Source organism: Nomia melanderi, chromosome 14 (genome assembly GCF_051020985.1).
Source record: "Nomia melanderi isolate GNS246 chromosome 14, iyNomMela1, whole genome shotgun sequence".
NCBI lineage: Eukaryota > Metazoa > Arthropoda > Insecta > Hymenoptera > Halictidae > Nomia > Nomia melanderi.
Genome location: NC_135012.1, coordinates 7,634,619 through 7,648,740, shown reverse-complemented (window position 1 = coordinate 7,648,740; position 14,122 = coordinate 7,634,619). Strand labels below are relative to the sequence as shown.

At 33.4% G+C, this 14,122-nt stretch overlaps 1 protein-coding gene across 5 annotated transcripts in view; it reads left to right on the top strand.

Moving 5' to 3' along the window:
- The window catches only part of Nplp1 (Neuropeptide-like precursor 1), a 32,730-nt gene extending 18,850 nt beyond the window's left edge, over window positions 1-13,880 (top strand). The window contains exons 2-5 of one of the 5 annotated variants that reach the window (XM_031992229.2): window positions 5,364-5,755; window positions 7,007-7,635; window positions 8,284-8,440; window positions 11,996-13,880. In XM_031992229.2, coding sequence (XP_031848089.2) covers window positions 5,364-5,755; window positions 7,007-7,635; window positions 8,284-8,440; window positions 11,996-12,185 — 1,368 coding nt within the window. In that variant the 3' untranslated portion in view covers window positions 12,186-13,880. Of the gene's footprint in view, window positions 1-5,363; window positions 5,756-7,006; window positions 7,636-8,277; window positions 8,441-11,995 lie in introns of all 5 variants that reach the window. The other 4 variants (XM_031992228.2, XM_076373719.1, XM_076373718.1 and 1 more) reach the window with 4 other exon arrangements.
- Window positions 13,881-14,122: the final 242 nt, after the last annotated feature.

Here is a 14,122-nt window from a genome sequence, read left to right as displayed (position 1 = left end):
TATGCAGAACAGCTTGTCAGATTATTTAAATGGGGAATATACTTAAAATAATCAATTTCTACGGTAAAAACGAACTTCATCCGTTAAAGAAACAAAACGTTACAATGAACTTTTTCCAAAACTGAAAGGAACGCAATGATGAATTTTTTTCCCCTTTTACAATTCTCTCGTTACATGATTGAATTTAATGAAAATAAATACCTATTTACATCTCGATGGAAGAAAAACACTGTATTATACTTATAAATATAATTTTTACCATTAACGTACTCTTATAGCGAAGAATTTTTGTCTGGTAACTTTTTAATAATAAAAGACGAGTAACAAATTGCGAGTTTAATCAAGACGAAAATCAGAAAACACGATATTTATTAATCAATAGTTTAATTAAATACCATTTTACAATATCCATTTGCATTTTGATGCGAGCGACACTTTATGATAGCAACGTAATTTTGGAGGACAAGGGCAATGTTACGTGTATTCAGGGAAAGGGGCGAGGGAAATATATTTAATGAGACACGCTCTTGATTATCATAGAGATTCGCGCACCAAGGTTATTACAGCCCAGTGTCATCTTATCTTTTGTTAATTAACTCTTGGACTGTGCGCCATTTTGTAACATTTTGGCTTAGAAAAGATATAAATATAAAGCAGAAGGTTACAGTCATACACGTAGAAAAGTTTTCACTCAATAGTTATTAAAAATTAAAATGAAGAATCAAAACAGAAATTTTTAAAGTTTACTCATATTTAGGACATCTTTAGATGGTCTCCTTTAACATTAAAACTACCAGACGCGTCAAAATGACCCACGTCTGATTTCTTCCTTTTGCAATGATTCAAAAGATGACAGATTTTTGAGAAATTATTAAAGAATTTAATCAGCAATACGCAAACTGAATTGTAAATCAATTAAAGTTTCAATAGATGCATTCTCGCAGTTTCTATAGAGAAATTTCGAGAAGACAATTTAACTCCTCGGTAGTTTTAATGTTAATATAATAATTGTATCACGTATAGGACTATGGAGTGATTCGTAGCACAATCATGGCGATCATGTTCGACTGCAGTATGGCTCTGCAATAAAATTTGTCGCACTGCAGGCTGGATGTACCACGGATTAGGATGTCGCTATACAGTAGTTTCGGAGGAGCAAAAACAATAGTTTCTTTTTTCTTTAAATATTATAGGTCAAAGGGTTAAAGTAATGCAATAATGTGTACAAGCATATATAGTCAGCAACGAAGGTGTTTGAACAGCATGGTAACAAATAAATTACCATTAAAAATATTCTATACCGTATATTGCTATTTATTGAAAAAATTTGTATTCGTATAATAGCATTTAAAAAATATTTATCATCAAATTATGAAAGATTTCTTGTACTTCACAAGGGAACCGTTTCAATCAGCACACGCTGATTTTGATGAAATTCACGTAAAACATGGTTCTCAAGAAAATATTTGACAATAAATGAAGATATATGAAACTAGAGTATATAGGAAAGAAATTATTTCTTTAAAATCTTCATCCCGAAATGAATAATTTAGATTTCTTTTATTGTAAAAAATATACTTTCAACTCTGAACTTTGACGGGTGCTTTCACCCCTTCAAAGTGGCTGTTGGCTAATAAAAGAAAATATGTATGAAATATTTTCTTGATAACTATGTTAATATAAGTTTCATCAAAATTGGCGTGTGCTGGTTGAAAAGGTTTTCTTGTAAACATACATAACGTTCGGATACTTCCGTTACTAACTGTAAATATTCTTAATGGTAACCAGCGTAACTACGGTAATTAATTTTCAACGAATCGTTCGACGCGAACCGAAAACGGAACCGTGTCGTTATGAAATGAATATCAATCATTAATCGAATTTTATGTTTTCACCGATATGAATGAACGAACTCATTTGGCTCCCACGCGAATGTTTAATTACGGCGCAGCCGTCCTTCGGTTTACCCATTACACGGCGATTAATTTCATTGCGGCGGGCATAAATTTGAACAATGACGTTTTTCCAATGATTTCTTTCAATCTTAAATCACATCGTTTATCCTGGAAATTAAATGTCCGAACGCGACCTTTGATTTTTTCGTGTTTAAGATACTTTGCTCTTTGAAAGTATGGGGACATATGGTGTTTTTAATAATTCTATGGTATATGACGCAAACTATTGTAATTAAACGATGTGCATCGTTAATGTTGGGCTTTTAAGAAATAATGTGTTGATACATTAATAAATTAATAAATTGAGAATTTTATTTATTATTAAGAATTTTTTTACTTATCATTTACTTTTATGTACTGTTAATACATTGATAGTTTTATTTATTATTAAGAATTCTTTATTTATTATTTAGTTTTATGTACTGTTAATAAATTGATAGTTTTATTTATTGTTAATAAATTAATCAATAAATAAAACTATTTATATATGGAACTATTTATTGATTATGGAATTTATAGAACTGTTTATTGACAGTAAACAGAACTATTTATTGATTACAAATAGCGGAATCAAATTTGTCGAGTTTACTTTGACATAGAATCGCAAAGGATTAAATACCTGTTGAAAGCGTGTAATTATTAGCATTAAACCCCTTGACCGCATACGAACCAACCTCAAGCACAACATTTTCAAACATGTTTCGAGCTATTCGAGTTATGTGAAACACGAAGTTCCGACAAACTCGTGACGCGTCCGACAGGATCCGGCTCAAGTGGCTTAAAGTTCAATATACAGGATACTCGGCTAGACGTGTAGCAGATATTTTAAGGAACGATTGTGCAAGCTGAAATAAACCGAGAATCGAGAGCAAATTGACGGTTGAAATCCGCCACAAGTATGTCATTGTTTTGTTCCTCAAACTGATCCACCTTGTGCATGCTGCTATTAGCAGCTGGTCATAATTTCGTGAGACTTTTAATTAGTAATAATCTTAAAAATAGCCAATGCTTCCACTTCTCTATTCGCAATATTTATTTTATTTTTCCAGGTAGTAAACATCTTAATCTATGGACTGCGAAGTTATAGCTGCTACTTTACGTTAAAATTATTAATTTCCAAGTGATTTTTACGAAAGTCCTTTTAATATACTCCTGTGAGTTTACTGTTTGAGTCATTCTTATAATTTAAAAACAATTTGTTTTATTTAAAATAGATTAGTTTCACATCTTTGTATGGTTAAATTCAAATACTAAGAAATGGAACTTTAATACTTTTTGGACTTAGAAGATCGATCGTTATGGTCAACCTTTTAATCAATTTTTAGATGCTCCATTTAATATATTGTTTCAATTGTCAAGCGTTTCTTTTATCATTGGTATTAAACATTTGGTTTAACCGCTTTTATTTTCACAAAACAATGTTTAAAGATAATTTTTATTATTTTCTCTTTTTATTTGGTTTTCCTTTCTTGTTGAAATTCGTGATTATGTATGCGTGATTTCTCGCATGACACTCACTACATATCTGACACTCGATTTTCATCGTAACATTTTTGGCGATTGTGTTCGAGTGCACTGCGGGCGAATTTCGTTCCTGTAAAATTTTCGAATTTGTACGGTTCCTATCGCAAAAATGTCGGTAGGTATTTCAATCCATATTTCAGCAACGGTAATGGCTTGAAACACTGTTTGTATACAGCTTTTCTATTGTAATTCTAATAAATCTCTCAAACACGTCAACGAAATTGATCAGTTTCGTGGTGAAAATCTCTGTATATCTAAATAACAAGTGCTCGATATTTTTCAAAGACAGAAGTTTTCAAAGATTGACGCTGTAAAATCTTGTTATGTAAATGGCAAATTTAAAAAAAATTCATTTACTTCTTACTCAGATATTTTTCATCCTGAGAAACCAATTAATTGTAAAAGAAAATTGATTCTTCCATTGAAATCTTCAAATCATCTTCAAATCATCTTCAAATCTTCAAATCATCAAATCTACAACTTAAAAGAAATACAAACTTCCCTTAAATATTTCTCATGATCAGTTCTCCTTCACTCAGAAAAATATAAATAATTGCTCGCTCAAAATTCTTTAAAAAATATTAGGAGAGAAATTTTTCATAACCATTAACTTATGGACAAACTATGAGTCACGTGGCTTTATCTATTTTTAGGGTTTAAAGAAGTTCGAAGCTTGTACAGTTCAAAGTTTGAGAAATAGTAATTAATATTATTAATAATGAACAAATTATTATAGAAATATCATTCACGAATAAAATATTCTACAATATATCCGCAGTATGAGCGTGCATTATAAAATATACATATAATCATGTTCATATTTTATATAACCATGAAGAAACATCATATGAATATTTCATAGTTGATCGTCCACGAGGTAGAAAGCGTAAAATGAGATTTTGAGGAAGCACAGTGTAAATATTTACTTTACAACGCATCACCTACTTTTTCAACTGAATCTTTCCAGATTAAGAATTTTGATGGACTTAAACTTGGTACTAAAGTACAATAATTTAACATGTTGAATGCCGCACGATTTCACAGAGGAAAATACGCCGAATGAAAAAAATATAATATTAAATCATTTGATCGAATTGCATTATTACTATTCCACGTCTATCTAGCTGAATGTCACTGTATTATGTAGCATTATTTATAATATAGAAATGTTTTCATATAATCGTCGTTTCATTGAGTGAACTATAGTAATTCGATTTGACTCCCATGGCAGTCAACGTGTTAACGGAATATGTAATCAATTATATAACTGTTTGATGTTTGAGTTACCATTAGAACTACCGTACCAGTCAAAATGACTAGTTCTGATTTTCTTGTTTCGCAATTATTGATACCTTCAAAGTATCGAATATTCGAAATGGTTTTAAAAATAATTTCACTTGAATACTATAATAAATGTTTGAAGAAACTGAAAATAATCTATTTCTACAATTTTCAGGGATTACATATCGATCGTATTAAATGCTCGGTTCTAGTATTAACCCTTTGCGGACGAACATCGATATCTCGGCGAGGTGAAATGTTCATACTTGGAAGACTAAGTTGCAATCAAATGATTGAATTACTCAAATAGCAACAGATCAGTGCGTAGTTTCCTTTTCCATTATTTAAACAATCAATGTATAATTTAACTTCATCTGCTGTAGCTTTTGTACATTTCAAAGAATCTTCGTCCGCAAGGGGTTAAAAGTCTTAAGGTTTTTCTTTCTGTTTCATTCGTTTCTTAGGATGAATTCGATTCTATCTCTTCATAATTGCAACCTTCTTCTCCCGTTGAGTATTGCAATTATTCACTGTACGCTACCAGTAAGTAATACAGTCCGCTGGAATGGGAATGTAATTAAATGATACTGTTTCATGGCGTAGGTGAGATGCCAGGATGAGGAGAGCCCTCAGTGTATACCCAAAAAGACTTTCGTGATTCAGGACGCGAAAAACCGCAATGACATGGCGCACTTAAAGGCTTTAACCGAAGGAAGCGGCGATGACACGGTGATCCGTATACCCCCCGCAATGTATTTAGAACTGTTTAAAGACCCGGTCCTGCGTGGACATCTCATCGGGCACGCGCAAAAACTGCCAGACGTATCGGGAGGCTTCTTCGACGATAGCGAAGAAATTGACGCGGAGCTTTTGGAACCGGGCTCGCAAAAAAGAAGCATCGCGATGCTAGCCAAAAACGATGATCTGCCGATCAGCATTCAGGACCGACTCAATGAAAACCAGGACGATGAAGAAAAGAGGACTGTTATCTCCAGGTGAATAACACGTTTACTTCAACCCCTTGCCCTGTGATTTATTGCTCAACTATGATCAATTCAACTACTTTGTCAGTAATCATTTATTAACCCTTCGCACTCGAAAGATTTTTCACTAGAAATAATTATCACGTATATTTTAAACTATCCATGTGCTTTGTACTACTGAAAATTCGTTTATAAATGGCATTGCACAATCGTTTTTTACGGAAAAAATCTATTTATAACTACAAAAAGAATGTTATATACAATTTATTTCATATAATTCGTCCTTTGGTATATTAGTATATTTCTTACTAACATACTCATTACTGGTAAGAATATATTATTATTTATTCAAAATATCTAATAAAATTTTCTTTCCTTTGGACAACGGTGATCTGCTGATTTCTCGATTACTTAAATAAATCGTATTTGTCGACGACTATATTACTATAACAGAATCTCGAACATTTGTATGTAGTAAGATGCTTTCTGCGTTTCGTTCCGCATTTCGGTTGTTTTGATTCCAAAGATTGAATACTCATTTATTAATACATAATTTACTGACAGATCTCTTAAAAAGTCCATCCTATATTTATATTTGAATCGTGAATACATGAACACATATAAGAATATAGAGACAAAAATAGTTTTTAAATAAACAGGTTTCCGTACGCGATAAGGATGAATATCTTTTTAACTTGTATCACGAGTAACCCGTGTTTGATAATTATTCGCAATGAACGGGGCAGAATATGCGTGGCATATCCATTAAATTCAGACGTCACTCTGGAAATCTGCTTCACAAATAGCGGTAAACCAGCTTATTTGAGACCTGAGTTTATACTCCACTCCTATATTCCCAATTCTATGACTTGTCCGGTTCATATACAAGATGTTAATGTTAACTAGAGCACCTAAATTATTCCCACTATTATTAAAAGTAAGAAAAAATACTTCGCCTCAAAACCCTACATCCTATTCAATCATTCTTCCTTGCTTTCAATATTAGCTAAAATAATTTTCCTTCTTTGGATAAAAATGATCCGCTGATTTCTCGATTACTTAATTAAATCGCATTTGTCGACGACCATATTACCATAACAGAATCTCAAGCATTCCTATGCACTAAGATGCTTTCTGCGTTTTTAACCGATTTATTAATACATAATTGATAGATCTCTTTTAAAAATTCCACCCTGCATTTATATCTGAAGCCCTGCTTACAATATGTCTTGCCGTAATTTTGCGAACCCTTTGTCTGCATAGCGGCGATTCCGAACCAAGCGGCCCGAAAATTCCCCGGGAATATTTCCTGCCTCGCTCGGTGCTGGACGCGGCAGCTCTGACAGCAGATTACCCGATGGAGAAGCGAAACGTCGGCACTCTGGCCAGAGATTTCGCGCTACCACAGGGCAGACGGAACATCGCGTCGATGGTGAGGGATCAAGAACTCCAGGGCAAAGGGAACGCCGCTGAAGATCAAGCGGTATCGTTCGCCGGTAAAAGAAACGTCGCTTCCCTGGCCAGAACGTACACGTTGCCCCAAACTGGCAAGAGGAACCTGGGATCCATCGCGAGAGATTACGGGCTTCCGTACGGCAAACGGAACCTCGGCTCCTTGGCTAGAACTGGAGACTTCCCATGGCGCGAACAGGGAAAAAGGAGCGTCTCCTCTTTGGCGAAAAATATGGCCTGGCCTATTACCCTCAAGAGAGGCATTTCGATCCCAAGCAGCGTGATCCTGAGAGCCATTTCAAACAGGAGGTCCAAGAAAGAGATCGACTTCTCCGAGGAGTATCCTATGCCGGTCATGCAGAACACTAACGGTTTCGATTACGAAGATATGATGGACACCCTCGGCGGTCAGTATCTGAACGCTGAGAAAAGGTTCATGGGTAAGTGAAACGTTTTTGTTCGTTGGTGATTAAGTTATCGGTGGTCGATGAGACGCGCGACTTAACTCGATTGGGAACCTTTGAAAGGAAGGAAGCTTCCGGTGCATTGTAACGAAGTTTTGATTAGGGCGATGGGAAAATGAGCTTTGTCGGATTTTATTTTGGTATTGATCTTAGATAAAGAGATAGATGGCTGGTGTTCTATTTAAATTTTGGCGTGGTAGTGAAAGAAATAAGAAGATATTGATAAACAATGGTATTTATTGTATTTTATGTACCTATAGGGGAAGTTCATATATATACTAATTTATTCACAATGTGCGGTGTTTCAGTTATTAAACTATAGAAGATTTGTAATTATGTTTCCGTTCAAGAACGGAATGCCATAGAGTTATTATTTTTCACTTGATTCAGATGAATATGATAAAGTCAATTTCGGCAGCTATACGAAACGGAACGTTACATTTGATATTTAGTAATTTTGTCAATATCTACCTTCGCTACTTTTTGATCTAAAGCAAATAAAAATTCGCTCCTTAAAACGGGAACACCCGTTCGCGATGAAATCCGCGAACATGTCGAATTATTAAACTCGAGTAGTCCACAGTTGAACATAAATTGAGCGCTGTCTATGAATGCCAGGAACAGGTTCTGTACCAGAGTTGCAGCTGATGGTAGAACAGTCCGGGTACCCGGAAACATTTCAAGCAAGTAAAAGACACATCGGATCTTTGGCACAAATTGGTTGGCTTCCACCTTTAGGGGCCTCTCGATTTTCGCGATCACCCCGGTATCTAGTTGGCAGGTCAGACCATTAGGTTCTCACCTGCTCTCCTTCACTTTTCTCTTCGTTTTTATATGTCTCTTTTCCACTATCCCTATATCTTCTCTCATCCACCTTTCGCCTTCTCGCGTGATGTCATCATGCTGTTGCGTCAACGCTATACGAACCATCGAAGTGTACTTGACAATCATCAGGAACGAAATTAGTCGTTTGAACGGAGACGAAATATAAGTAGAGAAGCGTGTAATCTGCTAGTAAGAGGAAGTCCTTGTCAAAGAGCAATCCTTTGACTGTTAGAGAGAGCAAAGGTACAGTTATAACAGCATCCATCGCAATACTAGTGGCAGCTGCAGCTACCATTTCATGCCATACGTTCATCAAACGTGTTTCCTCTTCAACTCCTGTTTTTTTCTATGTAGATAGTTGTGGTAGTGAATTGTCACGTTGACGTCTCGATGTTAGATTGCTGTTTTGGCTGGCGGAACATCTCTGGATCACTGGGATGCAACATAACCTAAACAATCGGAGGATTGTTTTGTGTTTTAATTTCATAGATACTTGTTAGATTATTATTAGATTATTGTTAGATCATTGTTAGATTAAGTCTCTAATGTATTATTAACTAGGTCAACTGTTAACTATGCAAGAAATCGATGTTCAGCTGTCTGTCAAGAACAAACATTCTGGGCGACGAAGAAATTTCGAATACTTGTTTCTTCAATTACATACTCAGATTTCTTATTTCTAACGAAGTTTCTGTTTTATATTTTGTATTTATAAAACGAATATTTTATGTGACTCTTATAATTCGGTTCACTTTATTTTGACACTTCTTCCAGTGAGCAAAATGTTTCAAATCAAAAATATTTTTGTTCGCACAAACTGGATTTCACTTACTAATCAAAGAACTTCGGTAACTTGAAAATTTCCATTTTTTTCAAACTTTATTATATGATCGATTTTCATATGAACCAGTTTCTCTGTTCAAGTCTCTCAAAGGATAACAGGTATTTCTTTATTGTAGGTATTGATAACTCAAGTATATATAAAAAGTTACTACAATATAAATTTAAAGTTATTTCGTACTCTATAAAACTTCTCAGTAAAATTCTTAAAAATCTGTTGTTGCTTATTCAATAATGTGTAGAAAATATTTTATATAATATTATAGACCACTACCAGCAATTAAAGTTTTATTGTAATAATTTTTTAACATCTCCTATAATTTTCCGATTGTATGTACAAGAGAATAGGAAAATATACAGTATTTCGATCTAGGGGAATTTTCACTTCAGAAATTCAAAAAAATAGCAAAGATAAAAGAAACGGAAATTTTTAGGTTACCCAAGCTCTATTGCCTCAAGTTTTTATCTTTACCTATCACTTCAGCAATTCTCAATTGACACTTTAGTACTTCAAATATTAATACTTCGTTATCTATAACTCGATGTTAGAGCTGCTACATTTATAAAACTGCTACGTGCTATAAATTACTATCTAACTATAGAATCGTGCATTAATGTCTTAACAATCTGATGTTGAACTAAATTATTGCATCTTTATAGGATAATACAATAAGATGAACCTGTAAATATGTTTCTTTGAGGAAAGAATTATTAGGAGAATGAAACTATGAATTGAAAGATCTAATTTATTGAAGTATGCAGGATTTACTACTAAACATTCGGTTACATCTTTCATGACGTGTACAGGTTCATACTGCTGACAGATCGAAAAAACCGAAGATAGATGAATTATTGTTTGTATGCGTTTGAGGCATAGCCATTTGTTTCTGCCTTTTCCAGACCATTACAATGGGAACATTGCAATTTAATATAGGTAAAATGTCAGCTAAATTTATGACAATTGACCTTACGAAACAAACGGTTCACAACTAAACGATTTATTTCCTAATCCGAAATCCGAACGTCTAAGATGTATAATCAAAAATTTCGGAAATATGATTCGCGAGTGACGCATCGTGTTTCACAAATTGTATTCTACTAACTTTTTAATGAAATATGCAGTTACGCGCAGGAAATAATAGTGTAAGTGATTAAAGTTTATTGTCTGTTGTAAAAGAAATAACCGAAAACAGAAATTTCAGTAATATTTGAGACACGCATGTGCGATTCTAAAGTTAAATAATATCTACGTTATTATTATTTAACAAAAACATTATGCCACTTGGAATGTTAAGTATTTGATTGGTCAAGAAGCCTTGTTGTGTCTTTCAACGATGTTTCCGGAAAGCTTTTGCCTCGTTAACTTTTTATTGTACCTAAATGATCAGTAGTGTCTTTAACATTTACTTAAAGTAAAGTAAATAATTTACAGATTATATTACTGAAGTTAAAATTATTATGAATACGAACTGATAAACTACAATAATTTATTTAAAAAGTCAATTTACACAAATGAATCAATTTGAACATGTGTTCGTCGGGCACTACTGGGTCGTTAAGGGTTAAATTTAGCGTTGCACATTTTGCTCGATAAATCATTTTAGAATGGATTTATTAAAAGGCTCGTTCATATGAAACAACAAGGTTTCTTCAACCAATCCAATAATTACATATTAGGTAAGTGCCGTGTGTTCAGAATAGTTTTAGGATTGAACACAGCGAGTTACAGAATCTAGGTGCCCGGAACAGGGTTTTCATCGACGAACACTTTATGTACTTTATTTCGCTTCTATAGACGTATTACTGTGTAGCAATGGACAGTTCGTTATGTCTTAATGTTTCTATATTAAAAACAATGTTGTATCCGTCACAATTAGCAAACAAACGTTTAAACTTCTGAAAATGTCATGTAGCCAGGATTACATTCTAATAGTTCACACAAATTAATTCTCTGTTTAGTATAAATACTACTTACGATTCGTGTAATACGAAATGCTAGATTATTTGAAGAAAAAGGAAACTTGACTTTTTAATTCAAATAAACATTCCAGTAATCAAATCATTTCTTTGTATATATTTTCGATTCGTAATTTCTAAACGTGTAATTCATCGTTTGACAAGAAGTCTAACAATTCGTCTTACACGACTGAACGCTGGAACTACCAGACGACTGAAAATCACCCCTTTCTAATTTCGTCTTTCGCAATTATTGACGATATGCAAATGCTACTCGAAGAAATGACTAAAAAACTTGTTTCGGTAGCATACAAATTGAGATATATAAGTCAATTGAAATCTAAATGAATGCACTCTTATAATTCTTAACACGTTGAATGCCATGGGGGTCACCGGTGACCAACCAAATCGGATTATTATAGATCGCTCAATTAAATCATGATTATTTGAAAACAATTCTATATTATAAATAATGCTATCTAATACGATGACGTCCAGCTATATGAACGTGCGATAATAACAATGCGATTCAATCAGATGATTTAACATTACACCTTCTTCCATTTTGTGTATTTTGCTCTATGAAATCGCGCGGCATTTAACGCGTTAAAGGAGAATAAGAAAAAGCCAGTTCGACTGCTCGGTAGTTCTAGTGTTAATGTGACTATTCCATATTCTTTTGCAATCTGACGCAAATCTGTGTGCTCTATTTCAGGGAGAATCCCGGAGATGAGTCGTCCACGAACAACTCCTCCGCCCCGTCAACAAGGTCTTTAAGGCCACATTTTAAAGCGGGTTCGCCCCACGTTCAAGCCTTGCACGAAGATTGTCGACACGGCTTCAAAAGGTTCTTGTTATCAACGACCGATAATTTTCTTAGAAAGAAATTCCCCAAAATGCCATAAACCGACTATCCAGCTACTCGTCGTGTGCGAAATTAATAATACCGATAAGCTTATCTCTACAATTTTTTCCAACGGGTACAGCAAAAGATGAAAGCTGAAAATTCTAAACATGCTGCTTCGAAGGACTCTACCTTCCGGCCGGCGTACAGATTTAGGATACTCTGTCTCAAGTGTATGGTCAGCGCACATCAATTTCTTGTCGCAGAAGAGACCTAGGATATGCTTTATAGGCATTTTATATGAGTTTCCGTTATATTTTTTGAAATATCGATATTGTAAAAATTTCGTTTAAAGGATACCACAGAAATTGTGTTATATTCTTCGTATAAGCTTCGCACGGTTCATTGAATGAAGTAATTTCATTCACGAAATGATCTTTTTATTATAATAGTTGAATGAAACTCTACATACCGAAATTCATTTCGTTTCGTATATGACGTATAAAATGTCACTAGTTTGTTTTATGTATTATAAATATCTTTTAATTTGGATCATTTTAATTTTAATTCTTCAGTCAATTAAAAATTTCAAGTAGCTTTCACAATTTAAGGTTTTCTTATTAGATTACATGTTGTTTCTACGGACAAATATATGGCGATTATTAAATTCCATTTTTAGTTGCAATTTTAGTAACAATTTTTAATTGAAATACTTTCGTAGTCGTATCAAATTATTTATTAGAGAGCAAGACAATTTGCTGCAGTGATACTTTGCGTCAGAGCTTGAGTTTTATACTTTGTTCTTTACATCAGAAGATTAGATATATGAGATATCTTCGATGTACTATCAATGAAAACAACTTCTATTATAAATATTATTACAAAATTGTATGTGTTTGACGACAATTGAATTACATATTAGACAATAATCAATGACAATAATATCGTGTTAGTGTTTATAATAACATTATAAAGTCAGTAATATTATCAAACGCGCCTCAAGCTCTTTTGCAAGATCATAAGTGTCTTTCTGTTAGGATGTAAAATAAGTCTAACAAGCAAAATACGTAAAGTGCTTTTAATGTTTCTTTAATCGACATCTATTCTTAAAAAACTCGGAACCCCGACTGCGCTGAAAATACAAATATATTCACCTGACAATAAATAAAATAAACAATAACATAGGATTTGATAACTTCAGATGTTTCTGTACTCGAGTTTAAGAAAACAGTCTCTACAATCGAAAAATTCGGTCGAAATGTAACTGAAAGTTTGTCTAACGAAAGATAAAACGTTCCTCGCGAACCTTTTGGATAAATATTCTAAGATATTTTCATTCGACTTACTATATCGCAATGTTTTAATGCTTCTCTACAGTAGACATTTACAATAGCTGAAAAATACAATTAAGGAAGCCGTGACGTGATCTTCGATATACATATACCAGTAGTCGGTGTAAATCTTAGTACTCAGGGCTTACAAGCTCGATAGTAATAACGCAAATTCAGCTTTTATTTGTTTATAATATATATATATTTCATTACTAATAAGTAGAAGTAATAGAATACTGTGTAATATGTGTATATTAATGTGATTTTCAATCAGGAAGATTTCGACATGGTTGTTTCCGATTGAATGATATCATCGATTTATTACTGATGCGATTCGTGCATATTGTTGGTTAATCATCTTCGATTTTATGATAATGTATTTATGTGTTTGTCTAGACAATAATGAGTAAATGAAATGACAATAAAGCGAATAATAATAATGATGACATAAAAGTGTTCCTAACTATCCTAATATCCTGGCATTGTTCTTTAAATGGTTTTTCTTATAAATTAACAAGGACAAATAAATCTTGACTGATTAATGAATTCTTATTGCTATTTCTTGGAATTTTATAATTAAACGATGAAACATCAAGACTTCGTGATATAGTAGTTGTTACAAAAAAATAAATAAAAGTCTATGATCATAATTTTAATTCTATTCTCA